This window comes from Adelges cooleyi, unplaced genomic scaffold (assembly GCF_023614345.1).
Source record: "Adelges cooleyi isolate 19-005CV unplaced genomic scaffold, UGA_ACOO_1.1 ACOO_flye_CR_arks_rails_tigmint_CR_PRNA_376, whole genome shotgun sequence".
NCBI classification, from domain to species: Eukaryota; Metazoa; Arthropoda; class Insecta; order Hemiptera; family Adelgidae; genus Adelges; species Adelges cooleyi.
The window spans coordinates 10,954,743-10,974,311 of NW_026096053.1; the positions used below are offsets into that span (position 1 = coordinate 10,954,743).

Below are 19,569 nucleotides of genomic sequence, written 5' to 3' on the forward strand. Positions count from 1 at the left end.
AAAAACACGTTTCAACCATTTAACCATTTTATTCCACCTAATAAATTCTAGTAACCGCAATAATAACATAGATAAATTGTAATAATTCGTTAGAATTAAAAAAAAACAATACGTTTCTTTAGGAAATAGATACTACACATTGTCTAACAACGATATTTATATTAGTTGAAATTACATTTTAACCAACAATAATAATTCTAAGTATAATAATATATTGATGAAAATTATCTATAAACTAAAAAGTAAAATATTACACAATTGGTTTTTTTTTTTATCACAAGGTTAACAGACTAGTATGTTAATTCCACTTGTTGGTGAACCTTAATAATTATTACAGAAATGATTAATAGAGATAATATTATTTAAATTTATGGTAGGGAGGTACACATATTATTATATTCAGTTTGCACGTAAACTACAATTAATTAGGACATTGTTATTTTATCAGCTGAATAATTTGAATGTTCTTACTTTGAATGGACTTTTGGAATTCTTCCAGCAACTGTAGAAAAACCAAAATTTAAAAAACCATCATTATTATTTTTTATTATATAAACAAATTTTAGCGTTACATACGTCAAAGCATATTTCAGACTCCACTAACGATTTGTTGTGTGCATTGTTTGAACAACACGCCAAAAGCGTTGGGTATAGGATTGAAGTCAATGCGGGATTACTGAAATACTGAAACGGTAAGGTACAGAGTAGTTGAAGGACTGTCGGCGACGGTCCAGACTGTAACATTGACTGTAGAATAGAAATACAAAAATTATAATAACATTACATACAACAACATTGCCACTTATATGACGTATAGAAAATTTGTATTACTTGGTGCTGACTACTGTTCAGAGTAAAATAGCCAACAGCAACAATGACTTCGTTTAATAAATCTTTGCTCTCAGGCTTTTCCGAACAGAACCACAATAAATATCTGGCTATATGTCGAAATTGGACGGACAGACTTTCAACTTTCAACACTTCCTGTAATGAAATTTTGAATATTAGTCTTATATTTTTTTTTTACTACAGCAAATTAACAATATTTTGGAGCTGAAATGGTATTGTTTCAGCAGACTAATTTTTTCACGTAGCAAGACAATGGATTAAAAATCAGACCTGATAAATGTACACATTACTTCCAAAGTTGTGCGAGATATTCATTAGATGTATACAGAGAAAAACCAAGAAAATATATATGTCATATGTGGGGTAAGAACCTTTTATTTAATTTACTTTTAAAGTGTAGTTTTGGGAATTAAAATCTGAAATTTTTTTATATTTATATTGAATAGATTTTCTGACAATATATCCAACCCCTCTGTTGTGGCTTTTTTTTTCTTATTACTTGGAATGTGTTAGGATCCATTTTAGCGATAGATGTCAACATGCTAAATACTGCTTTGGTAACTTTAAGGGCGGCAAACGACAGATCTGTCGGCCCCAGACCGTTAGTGCTACAATCATTTCGTAACAATACACTGTACAAAACTGGCATGACGCCCATCAACTCAGTATTTCTGAGAATTTCAGTGTACTTCTTCACCATTACTTCGGTACTGAAATAATAAATTGTGAATGTTGTTATTCTATAGTATGATTCACAAACTAGTTCACTATAACCGTCTTACTTGATTTTTGAGAGACTGCCGATAAACGACAAACAATGAATGACAAAATCGGATACATTTCCATTAGTTTCAGGGTAACTGTCTCGGACTAATGTGAAAAAGTGAACTATTTTCTCAAGTAAACCAATGTAACACGTATAACTGAAAATGTACATATAGTTTAAAAAATTGTTATTTAAATAAGTAATAACACAACAAAAATAATATATCGGTCTGTTAGCATAACTTAGCACATTAAACAGGTTTTTTTTTATAATACCTGATTAAGTCATGGATTTGTTCTTGGTCTTCTTGTTGGCTAAATTTAAATGATAATAAAACTGCACTTAACAATTCTAACAGCTGTCCGCTAATTGCACAATCTGTTTGAGCTTTAATTTTAAAATTACTGTCCACACCACTATCAGGAATGACTTTCTGTAATGACGAAAATACATAGGTTTACAAAATGGTCAATATGTATAATATATATATAATGAGAATAAATAATTTTAACATACGTTTAGTTCGAGTAAAAGTAAGTCCAAAATTATGAAAATATTTTCCGTGTAAATTACAGTATTTGTATTAGCGTCGCTATTATTACACACTTTAATATACAACTTGTTCGTTTTAAATACAACCCTGCAAAATATTATAATTAAAAATACATGTTATTAGAAACAGTAAAAAAATGTATTACAAATAAAACATTATCTGATACTCTAAATAAAAATAATTATTAAACAAAACTCTAAGATATGAGTAGTTATTGCAACTTTTTATTTAAACAAAAAATGCCCATGTTCATTAAAATAAAACAAATACATTTTTATTTGACTTTTTGAAATAACTTTTTATATTAAATAAAAATGTACAAGATTTATTTTTCAGTAATTATTTCAATTTATGTTTAATTTAAAAAGCATTTAAAAAATGTCTAGGTCTGTACAATGTATATGTTATATATACAAACTTTGTGAGGAAATCCGAAGAACTTGCTGATTTTTCTTCATTTAATGCCATTATCAAAATTCTATTTAAAACATTTAAACCATCACTGCGCGAAATTAAAGATTGGAAATCTTTAACCTGTCAATAAAAAAATATAGACATCATTAAAAAGTAATATGAAATGTAATATACAGTCTGTGAAATACATACAGGAATTTCATTGGAACGTTTTTCTAAGAATATCAATTTAGTTTCTAAGTTCTTTATCACATTTTTCGACCACTGTTCACTCTTTAATTCGTTTAGATGTTTCTCGATGGAATTCACACAAATTTCTATTGTCGTTTTATCAACAGAAGACGAATCCGGTTTAATCAAATTATCTTCACATATTTTACTCCTACGTACAAAAATTATATTATTTTGTTATCCATCTAATGATCCTTATATTAAATAACACGTTAAAAATAAATTACCTCGTCAACATTTTATGTCGTAATTTTAAACACCGCTTACGGTTATTTTTCACTTTTCCTTGGTTGCCAGTTTTCTCGTCGTTAATATCCACATCCAGCGATATACTGTCCAGAGATGTCACTCTTTTTAACTTCTTCTTTTTTACATCTTGATTAAACTTGTCCGTTACCAATAGTTCCATTTTAGTACGTTTTTTAATCTTTTTGGTACGTTCTTTGTGAGTTTTTGTGCGTAAATGATGCTGTAAACCGACTACAGTTTCAAACTATAAACAACAAATACAATCAAATTAAAATCACTTATATTTATAAGTACAACATTAAGCCTAACACAAATCATGATCATATTCATAACAATACTTCTATCATATTAAAAAAAAATATTTATGAATATTTACTTAATAAAAAGTTTTTCCTTTAAAGCAAAAAATGTCAACTTAGGCAGGAATGTTTTTCAAATCTATATAATATAAACTCACTATTATTTCACACGGGGTGCAATATTTGTCCAAGTCGATATCATTTTTTTGTACGCCCAACTCCAGAGCTCTTTGTCTGATATGCTCAATATTTTGTTCATGCCTCTTTGCCGATTCCTTTTGCTTTTGTTGTATTTTCTTCTGTAATTCTTCGGTACTAGCCATTTGTGCTGCATACAACGCTGTAAGCTTATTTTCTCTTTCTTTAGCTTTTTCCCTGGCTAACTCCTGTCTCTCCTTCTCTTTTTCCTGTTGTTCTCTACCTATTCGTTCTTCTTTAATACGTCTCCTCTCCAATATCTGCTCGATACGCTCTTGACGTTCAGCTTCTAACGCTTTGAGACGCTCTTCAACAGCAGCTTCTTTGGCAGCTTTTCGTTCTTGATTGCGTTTACGCTCTTCAAGTATGGTTTGCAATCGGTCTTCCTGCTCTTGCCACAGTGTCAATATGTCGTGTCTTCGATTTTGTGCTTCGAGTTCATTGATAAAAGCTATTTCACGAAGTTTCTCTTCTTCGTCGTGTGCTTTCTTTTGAATCTGCTGCAAGTGTTGCTTGCGATTTTCCTCGGCACGTTTTAATTTCTTATCTATATTTATGCGTTTTTCGTCAATGAGTTGCGTTTGTAACATTTTTCTTTCGCCGACCTATAAACACAAATTTTTTTATGATAATAAAATTAATTCACAAATGGTTAACAATTAATAATTTAAACAACTAACCTTCTTGAGTAATTCACGCACTTTAGATGATTTATCTAGAAGCAATTGCTGTCGTTTTTGATGGGCTTTTGCTTGTCGGGCACTGTACGTTTGTTTTATTGATTCAGTAGATCTACTTATATCCCAAGATTGCATACCGATAGAATCAATAGCACTTTCATTGCCATACTCTATTAGTGCTTTAATTTCGTTAATAGTGTACATTCGTTCGGTGAGAATCATATTATCCAAAAGATCTGAGTAACGGTCCGATTGAGTCATATCATCACTACAACTACTTTCGGCATTTTCTAACTCTCGTATTTCTCTGGCTAACATCATCTCTTCATCAAAAAACTGTCTATTACGTAATAGTTCTTCGTCGCACATTCGACGTTCTTCGATTTCATTTTTTAACATTTCATTTCTTATCTGATCGATTTTTTTGCATTTTTGGATTGGCGGCTTTACTAGTTTACCTTTTTTCTTTGGATATGTAACCGCATTTGATATGATTGGGCGTTCGTTTTTATCCGGAATTACATTTTTGGGCTCAGGTTCCTCAGGACTAGACACCAAGTCCAATGATAAAGCTGGCAATGAACTGGCGGCCGATGGAACTTGGAAACGTTTTTTAATATCAAATTGGGTTTTTACCTTAATACTACTCGAACTTTGTGTTAACGGATTACTACGACGTGATCTAATCACAGTTTCCCAACCGTCGTTCCCTTTGATGATACCACGTTTTGAAACTTTTATTGCTTTCATGTCGATAGAAGTCTTTGAACGTGTAATTTTTTCTGGTTTTGGAGAGACATTATTTACCATTTGAAGCGATTCGACAGATTTTCTTTTAGATTTAGCTAAATTGATCTTCTGATTACTGTTGTCAGTTACACGAGATGATTCATCAACATTATTTTTCTTTACATCGTTCGATGATGGAATTTTTTTAGAGTTTACATTCACAGCAGTAGTATTTTTTTTAGTAACTAACTTGGGTTTTTCTTCTTTTGAATGTATACTCGTAGAGGTTTTTTTAATACATTCTACAGACTTTGTGTTTACGACGGTTGTTGACGAACGAGACAAATGAGCCATTGATGTAAGAGTTCTTTTTAACGGTTCTGTTTTGGCTTTTTCTTTATCATCTTCTTTTGATTTTAACAGTTTGACTGGTTTAGGAACGAAAACAGGAATTTTTTTCTTTTGATTATCAACTGTCAATGATTTCACAATTGGTTTTGTAATCGGTTTAAACACTTTCTTTGAAGTATCTTCTAGTTCAGTTACTACCTTAGTTATAGGCTCAAAATCTGTTTGACTACATTGGTTTGTAAATAACTTTTTTATTGAATTATCTTCTTTTTCATCAACTTCATGAAAATCAGTATTACTTTTGTCACTACTTAACGATTCCGATAAAAGGTCTAATTTTTTCCGTGTTAGTCCAGGAGAAATGCACGGTTTTTGAAGCATCTAAACACACAATCATGTATAGTAAAATATCTGGATAAAGTAAATAAAAACCTATAAATTATTACCTTTCTAGGTGAAGCACCTCTTATTTCCCAAGCAAGAAAATTTGGTCTTTGAGGTGGATCTGTATGTTCATACTCCCATTTTAAGCGAAACCATTCTACTAAGCTATGAAAGTCATGTATATAGTTTTGTAAAACCATTATTGCCTCCTAAAATATTAAAAATATTACTTCAGCATCAGAATAAACATCCAAATACATATTTAGATGCACTACTAACTTTGCATTCGTAAACATTTTCATCACTTTCGCATATTTGATAAATTTCATCAATATTCCGCCGCAAGTTATCGAATAGGTATGTCCAAGATCGGTTGCGAAGTTCTTATGAAAAAACAAAATTAAACTATACTTATTGTTGTAAATAAATTCTAGGTCATATTTTTAAAAACTAACCAGATCTTTTGTCACGACCTGCCGAGGCTGATCGTATACGCAATCCAATACTCTGGCGATTTGGCCACATCCTCATTCTGTTATTTATTGTACTGTGCATTCCGACTTCCATTGTTGACTAGATGCTGATTACTTGGCTATAGACCATAGTAAATACATTTTATAACTATATTTCAAAACCTGAATAACAGAAACAAATAACCATGGAAATTATTAACAAGTAAAACCACTGGGTAGGTATGCAACAACAATTTATAACTGTTATTATCGACAAAAAAAAAACTGCTCACCGGTAACAATTATTTTAATAGCGCATTAACGATCGATCATTAAATGGTAATTGATATTATTTATTATTTTCGCATAACCTATTGTCATTTGTCTGTGAGTTAGTTTACTGTTTAGCTGCATAATATTTTATAATCGTTATCATTAATTTTGTAATCTGTTATCAGTACAATTGTCTGGTGAACGATAAGAACGCGTAATCGGGCGCGGAAAAAGTGGTTTTTTAGTAGTTGACTAATGTTAAAATAAATAGCAAAATGACTAATAAATCACAATGCTTGCAATCAAAATTATAATAATATAATATAATACAATATTATGTAAAATACCAAACATACCTTTTCGACATGACAATTGACAACGACTGTCACACGATTTTTAGACTTGAGCTTCCTTGAAGTTAATACTATAAAAAAAAATATGAAATGCCATCAAACCACAATTACTATCTGTTAATAAGAAAAAAATCAATTGTGTGGTTACAGTAGTGACGTTTATACTATATTTTTACATTCATTATTGATAGTCGAGGGCATTCGCCTATCTGGCAATGGTATAACAAAAACGTCATTTTTTTAGCACGAGCACGCGGTTGTAAATCATTTTATGTGTAGGAAGCAACTCAAGGTTCGTTTACTATACAATACTATAATGTAGGTGCTAATAGTGTACTACATTAGACGCTACCTCTACTAAAGCAATAATATACCGCCTATACCTTAAGCATAACCGCATTAAAAAAATTAAGACGTAGAAAACTTTTTTTTGGTCCGTTTTAATTTCCAAATACAATAATTAATACAACGTTAATATTGATAAAAGATGAAAAATACAATTTATAGAAAATATAGAGGCAGTGATTCTTTTATAGGGAATAAGAATAATAAGTATAAAATATATTATATAGATACCCTGAATTTAGATTTAAAACTTATATATTATTTTGTATTATAGCTGTTATCATCTATCTAAAAAAAAGAACATATTGACAGAAACAACAAAATACCCTAAAAAATAATAAAATTCGAAAAAAATTTGTATTAATAGACGCATATAGGACTCCAAGGAAATTTTTTAAAAATTAAATTGTAGTCATATTTTTGTAAAAGAACTATATATCTATTAACATAAGTGCTGTTTTTAAAGGTCCTAATTATATAGAGATTAAAATTAATCAGTCTGAAATAAATTTAGATTAATTTTTACCGGTTTTCAAAAATTCTAGACTACTTCAATAGCTTTATTGAAATCAATAATTTATACACATAAAAATTCGTTAGTAGTCAATAAATAATGAACGATTGTCAATCAATTATAATAACTATGGTCTATAGAACATAACTGTGCTTTTAACCTACATAATCTGACAAACAACTGACAGTGAAGTTAACATCTATTATACCTACCTTTTTTAAGGTTAGTGGTTACTACTTAAAGAATAAGCTTACAACTTTCGTTTGAAAATTGAAATAAAGTTCAATATCCAAGTAGCGGTTCGAAAAATGTCATAGAGAAACCACTTTAATTCGAGAAATAACGATATTTATTATTTATTTATTTTTAGTTATTTTTTTAAAAATAATAAGTACTTTGAACATATTTTTTTTGGTTTTTAAATTAAACGTCTTTATTCAGTTTAATTGATAAACAAAAAACTTTTAATTTAACCATGGACCAATTACTTACGTAATGAACATTAAATAATTACAATTAATACAAGAATGTTAGTAAAATATTGTTTTGTTTTTAATTTACGAATCGCCTAAGCAATTGCATTGCTAATAATTGTAATATAATTATTACTGTAAATAAGTGAATAAAATATACATACCTACGTAGCTACATTGAATATTATATTATGTATGTTTTATAGTTATTAGTTTGTATTCGATATATTAATTATTAACTATAGTATAATAGTCAAACTACGGACTACCTAAATTCAGTTTTGAACATACACACCGCACTCGACAACAACGCTTGACAAATTAAAAATAAAACTGTAAATCTGCTGTACTGTACCTATTGTATATTTTTTTCAAATACAAAGTATTTTTTTAATGCAAATGTAGGAGTGGTCGTGCATTCGTTTTTTTTATAGGACATATTTTTATACCTCCTAAAAACATTTACACACCTAATATATATGGGTGGACGTCATTAATCTTTAACCTTAGTCAAAGTATTATAATTTTTAATAGTAGGTAGGTATCTCCGTATGTCTACCTATAAAATATGAATGGAAAAAACTAAAAAATTCGTTTGTGTGTCTCGTTAGGTACTTGTTGTTTTGAAAATTGTTATTTATTATTTTTTTAAAATTTAGTTTCGACGTAGAGTCTAAAAATATTATATTGGTTATTCGTTTGGAGTGTTGGATTATGTCTTTATTATGATATTAGGTAAGATTTAAGAGGACGTTATACCCCTTATTTATTAAGGAGTTATGTATAGGCAATTTTTTTTTTGCAAAATCCTAATTTAAAGATTAAACTGTAATGTGAAATTATTAGTTCAGTAATATTAGGACTCTTTTTTGACAGATAATTCATTTTTCGGACTATCACAGCATCCTTGACAGCGATTTAAAAAAAAATGTTTATCTAAACATAACTATACGCAGAATGTGTTTTACTTGACCCATAGTGGTTTTAGAATTTGGAGCAAACACTTAAAAAAATGTGATATGACATGGTCTCTAAAACCCTGTCATCTTTCGTTTTTTTAATATAATAAGTATTTTCGCTATTAAGTCGCCATGGAGCGAGTAATACACATTATGGTATGTTTTGACACAAGGAAATTGGGGCAAAATCCTCTACAAAATGTATTTTTACCTTTGACGTTTATTACCGTCTGCATATACAATTTATTTTAAAAATTGTTATAGTTTAAATATGAGGAATTGTCCATAATAAATACTGGTTAAATCTGTCTTGTGGCTTACTTGGATTGGATACAGGTTTTTTTTTTTCAAGAATGGTTTGTGCCAAAAGGTTTCGATTGACTGAATTTTTAATGTTCTTATAGTATGCACATTAAAGTTCTACTAATCTCAAATATGTCAATATAAAAAATAAAAATAGGTTTTTAAAAAATAATTCACTTTTCCATAAAAAAAAAAAAAATGCTTATTCGATAAAATGTTAACAATAAAAGATAATAAGTACAAATGTAACACATAGTAATAATAAAAAAAATAATACAATGTAGAATATAATACAAATATAAAATAAGGAATAGTGGAAATAAAAAAAATCCTTGAAGTAAAGTAAAATTGACAAGTGCAACAGTCAATTATTACTAAACATTAAATATATAAATAATAATTAAAATAGAAGTCATTAGTTCTTCTTACTCATAAATAAGCCAAATAACTTGTTTGGTGTACTACTGGCCCGTCTTCTATTAGAATTTGATTCTTTTGTTTCTTTTAAAGTTGTTTTTGCGTTACCCTGAAAAAAATGAGCATTTCTGTAGGTATAGCACTTTATTAAATACATATTTACAGTATTTTGAAGTAGTTTATTATAATTAAATTACTGTACAACATTGACAAGTAAATTTTATTTGAATACTAACCGATAACGAAACACGACCGCCGTTTTTACTAGGTGTCGGAGGTCCTGGTTTTTTATAAGATGTCTGAAAAATAAATGTTAACCAATTAATTAAAATGTTGGAAATGGATAAATTTTACACAAACATACCTGATTTCTATCTTTTTTTTTACGGTCATTCGGTATTAAATTTTCACTTTCACAATCACTATAACTGCTAATGGTCTGCAAAAAAAAAAAAAAAATGCATAAAGAGCTTAAGTATTTTTGATCTTTGTTAAATCATAGTTATTAAAATGTAAATTATAAAAACTAAAGTAATTACTTTTATGTCTTCTTCCGTAATTAAAGAAGCATTTGGCAAGTAATTGGTTTCGACTGCATAACAACTTCTCAAATGTGGGGGACAAAGGGAATTACGAGCTTGCAATTCCGACAATCGTTCCGAGTATTGTTTTCCATTGTTATCATTTAACCTCACTTTACCTTGTTTCAAATCGGCTAAACAAGAATGATTGAACATTTCTCCTTCTTCGTCTTCTTCTTTAGGAAATATTTTACCTTTATTTTAATAAAAGTTATTAGTATAGTTTAATTTTAATCTAACACACATTAAAAAAAACATAAGAGTAGAATCAATATTTTCCATTGTATTTTAAGAAACCATCAAAAGTAAAGTGGCAAACAAAAATGTTGTTGTAAGCGAAACCTTACTTTGGTTTTAACTTACGCCAATAATCTCAATTTTAGAATAAGAAAAATTGCTTGCATAATTTCACTTTTGATAGGCTTAAACATTATTGTTAACATGTATAAGCTGTTAATGCATCCAAAAAAATTTAAGGCATTTAAAACATAGCATTAACTATTAATTGTATTTATCATTACTTCAGTATTCACATTAAGAGTATGAATACTGTATAAAAGTAGTAAAAAATCAATATGAAAAATTAGTATTATTATTATGGTTAAATGGCTAAGCATTATAAAAAGTTAGTTATTTGTTAGTAACGCACCAGACGATAAACTGAATTTTTTACCAATTCCTGAAGGGACATTTCGTTTGTTTTGATAAGATTCATCAACTAAAGACCTAAAAAAAAAAGGCGAAACCAATATTATAATGACATGTACAACGACAATAAATGACAAAAATGTTATTCATATGCAATGGTGTAGTCCTTTGCACTGTGTGTACTCACCTCCCACTTTTCTCTAACTACGTGTTCTCACAACCAAAATTGTGTACTCTATTTGCAAGTATAAACATTTTTGTTATGAGTACAAACGTACATAGAAAAAGGGGAGGCAGGTACCCAAAAGACCAACCACTGTTTATATCTAAAATTATGATTCAAAATAATAAACTTTTATAGATAATGAACTATTCTCACCTAATTTGACTGGCTGAGCTGGATTTGGGAAGTGTGTTAGAATTGTATTTTGACATTGATGAAATCTGTATGTAAAAAATATATTATTATTTATGGTACAACATATAAAAATAATTTACAAGAATTTACATTGGAGATATCAAATGGCAAGGATGCAGTCGATTCTCTTCTATCTTTTTGTTGGAGACGTAAATATTTTTCACTAACTTCCCATAATTGTTGACCAAGTTCTTTAATATGAATTTCATCTTTGTTTATCTAAATGAAAATATGTTATTACAATTTGTTAAACGTTTTGTAAGAGTAATAATTTGTATTCTGATAAAAAATTGTACCTTTTCTTTGTACTTCATTAATTTTGCTTCATAGTCTTGATGAATTTTAGTTTCGAGATCTTTGCAAAATTGTTTCTATAATTATAAATTAAATTAAATATATAAAAGTTAACTAAAAAACACGTGAAGTCTAATTAAACAAAAGGTTAATATTTTTTTACCATTTGCTCTCTTTTGCGTTCAAATTTCTTTTCATATTCAGATGTAACATATTCCTGCGTTTTTTGTTGTACTTTAGTCATTTTGTAATTACATTCTGTTTTCAGTTTTAGCATTTCAGCTTCCAAGTATTTAATGGTTTCTTGTTGACTGAAAAAAAAAAGTATATATATTACCTACACGTTACATGTAAACTTAGTTTCAATTACATACCTATTTGACTTCGCAAGTAGTTCAGCATAAGCTTCATCTGTCAGTTGATTTTCAGTATGAATAATTGCTCGTCCACTGCTTTGAGTGTTAATATTAATAATAAATAATTTAAGTGCTTCAAATAATTTCTTTAATCTTTCAATAATGGAATACTCGTTAATGTTATCGACTTGTCCTAGCTGAATACCGTTTTGTTCAATAAAAGTATCAGCCGATGTAATAACTTCCATTAGTGAATCTTGATGGTCGTCGTCTAATGGCTCAGGTTTTACAGAAATATTTGTAATATTTATTTTTGTATAACTATTCAAACAGTTTTCAAAGTTAATTTTTTCGTTTTTAAGTAATTCTTCAAGTTCAGATTTGACATTTTTCAAATCGTTTATTTTCCAATAGATTTCAGACAGCGAACTATATTTCAATTCCAGTTGTTTTTTCAAATCAGACTGCTTAAAACTTATGTCATTCTGAACTTCAGTCAATTCGTTATTCATACAAGTGATTTGTTGGGCAGATTCTTCGTGCAATGTCTTTAACTGAGATTTAAGTTCATTCAACTCGGTTATCAAAGACAAATTTCTGTTTTCATTTCTTTCACATTTATCTTTGAAATCAATAGATTCAGAATCATTTTGCAAAAGCAATTGTTCAAGTGTACTAATTTTGTCTATTAAATTAGTATTTTCACTTTTTAAAATGGCAATCATGTCTATATGTTCAACATATTGTGCCTTTTGTTCTTCAATTGTTAGTTGTGCCCGTTCAAGATGTTGTTTAAGCTCATTATAATCGCTCTTAGACATTTCAATTTGACGCGTTAAGTCTTGCTGAATATTTTCAATATGCTTTTTTGTTTCATTTAGCTCTAATTCTATATGTTCTTTTTCGATCTGTAGTTCCTCAAGAGATTTTATATGTTTGTTTAGTTTTTCCTGATTTAGTGCCAAAGTCGATTCTTTTTCCAATAAACAATCTTGTAGAGAATTTCTTTCGATTATCAAATTATCTTTTTCCGATGTTAAAACAGAAATAATTTTCACTTTTTCGTCACATTCTTTAACTTGCATTTCTAAATTTGCCTCTTTACTAATTAGTCTTTCCTGTAAAATCAGCAGCTCTTTAGCCATTTCATCAGTTCGCTTAGTTAATTCTAGTCGAATGTTTTCTAATTGTAATTTGGATTGACTCAATTCCACTTCTAAAGATGCTTTTTCAGTGATTAAATTGTCATTTTGTTCTTCGTATTCTAGCAGTTTGTTCTGGTTAGACCCTAAAACACAATCTTTTTGTTTTATAGTATCCTTCAACATATTTATTTCATTTGACAAGTTATCTTTTTCCAAATTCAAAAGTGCAATGTCTTGTTTTTGTTTGTCGGTTATCTCCAGTTGTTCAGTTAACTCTACATCACATTGATTATAATGTTCTTGTAAGGTCGACAATTTTTCTTCAATCTCTTCACGGCATTTCGTAGATTCTTGATGCATAATTTCCATAAGTAACTTATGTTCATCATTTTCTGACTGTAAACACGATTTTTGATGTTCAAGTTCTTGTTCTCGCTCTGACAAATCGCTCTCTACAGTTTTTAACAAATTGTTTAGCTTCGCAATTTCTGCAGAAAAGCCATCTTTTTCCAATTCCAATACAGAAATTTGATCGTTTAATAGTTTAATTTCATTTTCCAATTCCCTTTGTTTGGCATTTAATTGTTCTTGAACTTCCAACTGCCGAGTGAGATCCTCTTTGGCGCTAATCAGCAGTGTTTGATTTTCGTCGAGCCGCAATGCCAACGATATATTTTCTTTTTTCATGGCATCTAATTTGTTTTCTAAATCGTCAATTGTAATGCTACAATCATACAATTTTCCTTCAGATAGATTGAACTCGTACTCTTTATGTGATAAATTATCTTCAAGCGATTTTATTTTACTTAGATTAATTTCTCTTTCGTCAGACATTTTACCAATTTTTTCTTTCAGTTCTTCGAACAAACGAATTTGATTTTCAAATTCAATACTTTTGTTATTCAACGCTTCATGTACCTTCACTAATTGTTGTTCCAATATTAATCTCGAAGAAGAGGAAGCGGATATTTCATTCTGTAGTAATGCTATATTTTCATTAGTTTGTGTTAGATAATTTTTCAGTTCACCTAAACTATTTTGTAACTCGTTGTTTTCACTTTCATAAAAATTTATAGTGGTTTTTAAATTATCGTTTTCTTGGATAACATGCTCAAAATTAATTTGCTTTTGATTTAAATCATTGTCCATTTCCGATAAAGACTTTCTAAGTTCGCCAATTTCATTCAAACGGTTTTCAAGATTGTTGTTCAAATCTTTTATTTGCTCATTAAGTTCTTCTACTACTGTTTTGCTAACACTATTCTGCAAATTGTTTTCGAGTGACGTTTTTTCAAATGAGACATCATTCAATCTTTGTTCTAATTTTTGAATACATGTTTCACATTCATTTTGTTTCTCTTCTAAAGATTTAATCTCATTCTGCAAAGTACTTATACATTCATTTGCATTGTAAATTTGGTTTTCTAAGAGTTCTTTTTCGATTTTTATATTTTTTGTTACTTCAATTTGGTCCAATGTCATTGTGATTTGATCGTCAAGTTCTATTTTTCTTTCTTGCAATAAGCTTTCGAGATTTGATGAATGATTCTTTAAACGACCAATTTCCTCAGCGCGATTGTTTAACTGGCTCATCATGTCATTAACTTGTTGAGTAAAATCATCGCGTGACTTTTTTATTTGATCAAACGTTTCGTTCAAATTTGTTTCAAGCATTACTTTTTCTATAGACATAACTCCCAATTGGTCTTCTAAATTTTTAATTATTACATCTTTTTCCTGTAGATTATTTTCCAGATTTGACACCTCAGTTTCTTTTTTCAACAAACATTGTTCGATCCCTTCTAACTTTTCTTCTAGATCGCTACGTTGAGTTTGCAAACAAGTGATATTTTCCTTTTGTTTTTTAATTAAATCTGTTTTTTTACCTATTTCAATATTTTTAGCTTTAAGGCAATTTTGATTTTTTTCCAATTCATTCGCTTGTTCAATTATTTTGTTTTCAGAAGTTTCCAAATTACTTTTTATTTCTTTTAGTTGCTTGTCATAAATATCTTGTTGATTTTTCATATTATTAACAGTGATTTCTAGATCTTTTCTGAGATTATCAGCTTCCAAAATTTTTACTTCAAGTTCCTTCTTTAAGTTCTTGTTGTCCAACTCGCTGTTTGATAATTTTTCCTCTAAAAGTTTAAGTTTGTTAGTTTTATCCATTAAATTTTCAACAGTAAATTTTAATTCATTTTCAATATCAAGTTTTTGTTGTTTCAAATTCGAAATAGTACGTGTATTTTCATTAACCATTGCAACGCTATCATCCAATTCGTTTTGTTTTTTCTCTAAAGTTAATAAATAATACTTTATTTTCTCTTCTAAATCTTTAGCTTCACAGTTTTTCTTTAATAATTGGTCATCAAGATTAGTTATCTGAGTATTTAATTTACATTTAACACACTCCAACTCATTAATAAATTCTTTTTGTTTTGTTATTTGCTCAACATATTGGTCTACTTGCTTTTGTTTGCTATTTATTTTTTCTTCCATTTTTTCTATTTTACCTAAAGCATTTTTTAATTCATCCAGGTGATACTCTAAACAATTTTCCAATTCGCGAATTTTGGTACTAGACAATTTTTGTTGCTTTTCTATTTCCGTATTAACACTGTTTAACTGGGATTCCACCATTAATTTTTCTTGATAAAGCATCGCTAATTGTTCTTCTTTCGTATTTAAAATTTGACAATTTTCCGATAATTGTTTTTCACAGAATAGTATTTGATGCATTTTGTTTTCCAAATCGGCTTTTAGATCGTTTACAGTGTTTGCCAATTGTAAAATATTCTCTTTAGATGCATCTTCTGAAAGTTTATACTTTTCAATCGTCGAAAGTAAGTTGTGTACCTGTTTGTTGTTTTCTTCATGCAACGCCTCTATTTCAGTATTTGTTTTGGTCAATATTAGCTCGATCATAATCTTGGCTTTTTTAATAGTTTCCATTTCATTTGATAAATCCTTGATATGGATTTCTTTTTTATTTAAATCGGAACAAAGCGATTTCATACGATACTCCTTATCTTTCACAGAATCGTGTAACTCTTTAATCTTGTTTTCTAACATGTTATTCTTTTTTCGTAGTTCTTGAACTTCCTTTTTCTTATTCGAGCAATCATTCAGTAGATCCTTTTCATTAGCTTCGAGATTATGTAGCCGATGTTTTAATTTAGCTATGGCTGAATTCAAGTCTTTAATTTCATTTTCAGCCTATACAATAAAAAAATAAAATAAAAAGAAAGAATAAAGAAAGAAAAATGTATAACACTCACATTAGAAAGGTCTTTTCTGGTAGATTTATACTTTTGTTTGAATTTTTCTTTGTCACGTGTTACCTCTTCGAGTTTCAAACATTTCAGTTCATCAAACAATGTATTTGATTGGGCCACATTTGCATCATCATTTTTACTCGAATTGAACACAGGACTTTTCGATAAAGCTTTACTATAAAGTTCATCTTTCAATGACTAAAATAGAAAAATAAAACTTTAGCTCATGTACATTATCGAATAATCATTCAATTTATGATTTTATTTTTTAATAATTATTGGATATTTTTAACAATAAAATACTCACCACAATTTCTTCTTCTTTGACAAGGATTGCTTCTTTGTAAGATTCAATTGTATTTTTCATTAATATTTTTTCAGATTCATTTTTCTCAAACTCATTTAAAACATTTTCATATTCTGAATTTTTCTTTTGGAACTAAAATAACAATAATTTTTTTAGTATTTTAAGTATTTAAGACAAATTCTAGGCAATAAACTACCACAATAGACAGCTGTTAATTATTATGGTATAAATCTACTTTAACTGACACCTTTCCCCCCTTAATTTTTAAATCTGCAAAAATTGAACGCTGCTCGCAATAGTAGAAAAAAAGTTGTCAGGTAAAGTAGATTTAAACTATTGTTGTAATTAAATTTATCGTAACAATCACTTTTGCGTTAAGATCTGTATGAGCATTTTCTAGATCTACAATTTGTTGTTTTAAATCGACAACATTTTTCTCCAAGTCGTAAACATCTTGGTTGAGTTTCTTTACTAGCCACTCGTTGTTGACTTCAGCATGGACTGGCACCTCTTTAGGTTTAGATAATTCTTCAATTTCATCTTTTAGAAATTTTATTACTTTGTCTTTGTCTTCTAATTTAGTACCTTGAATAACAGTTATAATTTTTAAAAACACTTAGCTAACTAGATTATTTGGAAAAATAGTAATCAGTTTAAATTGAATACAGAAATAACATAAATAACTTACTAAGTTTTACATTTAATTCTTCTAATAATCTATTACTCTCAGCCAACTTATAATTTTCTTCACACTCGTTTTTATAATCTTCAGTAAGTTTGGCAATGACTTTATCTTTTTCTTGATAGATTAAGGATTGAGACTTTGGGGACTAATTTAAAAAATAAATAACATATATTATACAATAAAAATATGTGATGCAAAAAATAAAATAAAAAATGTTATTCAATTTATTCACTATATGACTACATAATAATATAAAAAATATATTACTTCACAGAATTCTTGCAGATAACTGCGACGTAACGGATTTGTCTTTTTTGGAGTAACATTGTTAGAAAACTCTTCTGTAAGTATACATAAGACATTTAAATAACTTATTTCAAAAAAAGTAAATTATTTTATAAACCTGCTAAATAAGATTCTGAATTTTTAGTTCCATCAGAGAAAGCCGAGTCCAACGCTTCAGATATATTTTGTTTAGTAAATAGTGCGCTTTGGGTAGCTTCTAGGAATTTCGCCAATAATACTTGTTCTTTATCGTCCATTCGTTCACTTAGCTGATCTCTAAATTTATTGTTTGTGCATTTCAATAAAGCGTGTAATAACACAACTACACAGGTGTAACACGAGTTTTCTTCGGTATGCAAGTTAGAAGGTCCTTCGACTTCAAATTCCTGATAATTAGCTACAAGATAAGAAAAAGTACAATTTAGAAATTACACTAAGAAGTTACAAAATGTTACATTTAATTAAGTTATATACTTTTTATTGTGTTGTATAGTTGTTCAATTTTTGTTGAAGACGACACAGCTGATTTATAACAAAAGCTGAAAGTGAAAATGTATGGTTATGATATTGAATTTATTTATTTATATATGAAACATTTATCAACACGTTAGCTGCTATGGTTAGTGCCAGCAATCCCATAAATTTCGCCAAGCACCATTTAATTTTAATGATTATTTTGTAGTCGATCTGAAGTGATTCGTGTATTATTTTTGGTTCGAGTTAATGAAATTAATTTTTTGTATGTTTTTCTGTTTCTTTCATGTTTATCTGTGGCAGCTAACCAGTTGATAACTTAGTATTTTTTATATACAAATACTTACACATCGTTAACGAGTTTTTGGAAATTACTGCTGGTTACAAGTAGGGAAATGTCGGAGAAGTCATTATCCCTAAAGTCATCAAATAGACATACCTGTAACATAAACACGAGTCAAGTACTGATTAATTCAACACTTAAATTAGGAATATTCGTGTATTAGAGTATGTATTAATGTACCTAAGTTTTGAACTTTAAGTCAATAAACTACCTACCAATTATATGGCTATATGTTCAAAGGCAATAAAAAATATTGGTTATCAAAGGTTTAAAAAATTACACATTTAACAACCAATATACTTTAATTGATTTAATAAGTATTAAATTAACTTTATTGGTTAGTTATAGTAATAATGTTATGTTTCATAAAACACATTACAACCGATTTCGTCGTAATTAACAGCTACCAACGTTCAATTTACTTACCCAGCGGAGAATTAATTGTTCGAATTGATTCATGTTGTTTGAAAATTAAAAATACTTTGTCATAAATAATATAACACTACTACTAACACGAATACTGAATACATAAATAAGTTATACTACTAAAACGAATGCGACAACATGAGAATGGCCAAAAACTGAAATCGCTTATTACGTATAAGACAGCACGAATTTGTTCAAGGATGAAAGAAGACCGACCGTTAAATTATTAAACTACAGGTAAACAGTTAACAGTAGGCCCTCGAGCATTGCGCTCAATTTTCAACAATATACAAATTATTATCACGACCGTTAACGGAAAACTACAAATGCGTCCAAAGACACTTCACGTTGATAGTGCAACGTCTTTGGAACTATGGTGCACGACGACGGCGCGGTGTTCGAATAATCCACAGCTGAATGATAAAATAATAATATTATGCTGATCATCGCATAATACAACACAATATTATGAGAGAACTTGAACAGCATAGCCATTGTCACAGTCACAGAACAATCGATTATTAGTAATAACGGAAG

General features: G+C 28.8%; 2 protein-coding genes across 3 annotated transcripts; both read right to left on the reverse strand.

The window, feature by feature from the left end:
- Positions 1-139: 139 nt before the first annotated feature.
- LOC126840857 (S phase cyclin A-associated protein in the endoplasmic reticulum) lies at positions 140-6,568 on the reverse strand. Its single transcript, XM_050576838.1, has 16 exons — positions 6,449-6,568; positions 6,159-6,338; positions 5,983-6,086; positions 5,766-5,912; positions 4,240-5,700; positions 3,520-4,164; positions 3,041-3,306; positions 2,775-2,964; positions 2,587-2,702; positions 2,132-2,255; positions 1,891-2,048; positions 1,632-1,772; positions 1,349-1,559; positions 832-984; positions 577-747; positions 140-502 (listed from the first exon to the last, which is right to left on the reverse strand). Exons 2-16 carry the CDS (start codon positions 6,268-6,270, stop codon positions 437-439), a joined length of 4,065 nt encoding a protein of 1,354 aa, XP_050432795.1. The 5' UTR covers positions 6,271-6,338; positions 6,449-6,568; the 3' UTR covers positions 140-436.
- A 2,797-nt stretch (positions 6,569-9,365) lies between these two features.
- On the reverse strand, positions 9,366-19,295 carry LOC126840389 (putative leucine-rich repeat-containing protein DDB_G0290503). Of its 2 annotated transcripts, none has more exons than XM_050576078.1 (19): positions 19,033-19,295; positions 18,611-18,702; positions 18,264-18,328; positions 17,908-18,186; positions 17,772-17,845; positions 17,508-17,649; positions 17,187-17,404; positions 16,820-16,951; positions 16,516-16,710; positions 12,108-16,453; positions 11,897-12,044; positions 11,736-11,810; positions 11,530-11,658; positions 11,401-11,465; positions 11,047-11,099; positions 10,332-10,567; positions 10,157-10,231; positions 10,029-10,091; positions 9,366-9,901 (listed from the first exon to the last, which is right to left on the reverse strand). In XM_050576078.1, exons 1-19 carry the CDS (start codon positions 19,063-19,065, stop codon positions 9,791-9,793), a joined length of 6,531 nt encoding a protein of 2,176 aa, XP_050432035.1. In that variant the 5' UTR covers positions 19,066-19,295; the 3' UTR covers positions 9,366-9,790. The 2 variants fall into 2 exon arrangements, with proteins under 2 accessions (XP_050432035.1, XP_050432034.1); XM_050576077.1 differs by having other exon boundaries at positions 11,023-11,099.
- Positions 19,296-19,569: the final 274 nt, after the last annotated feature.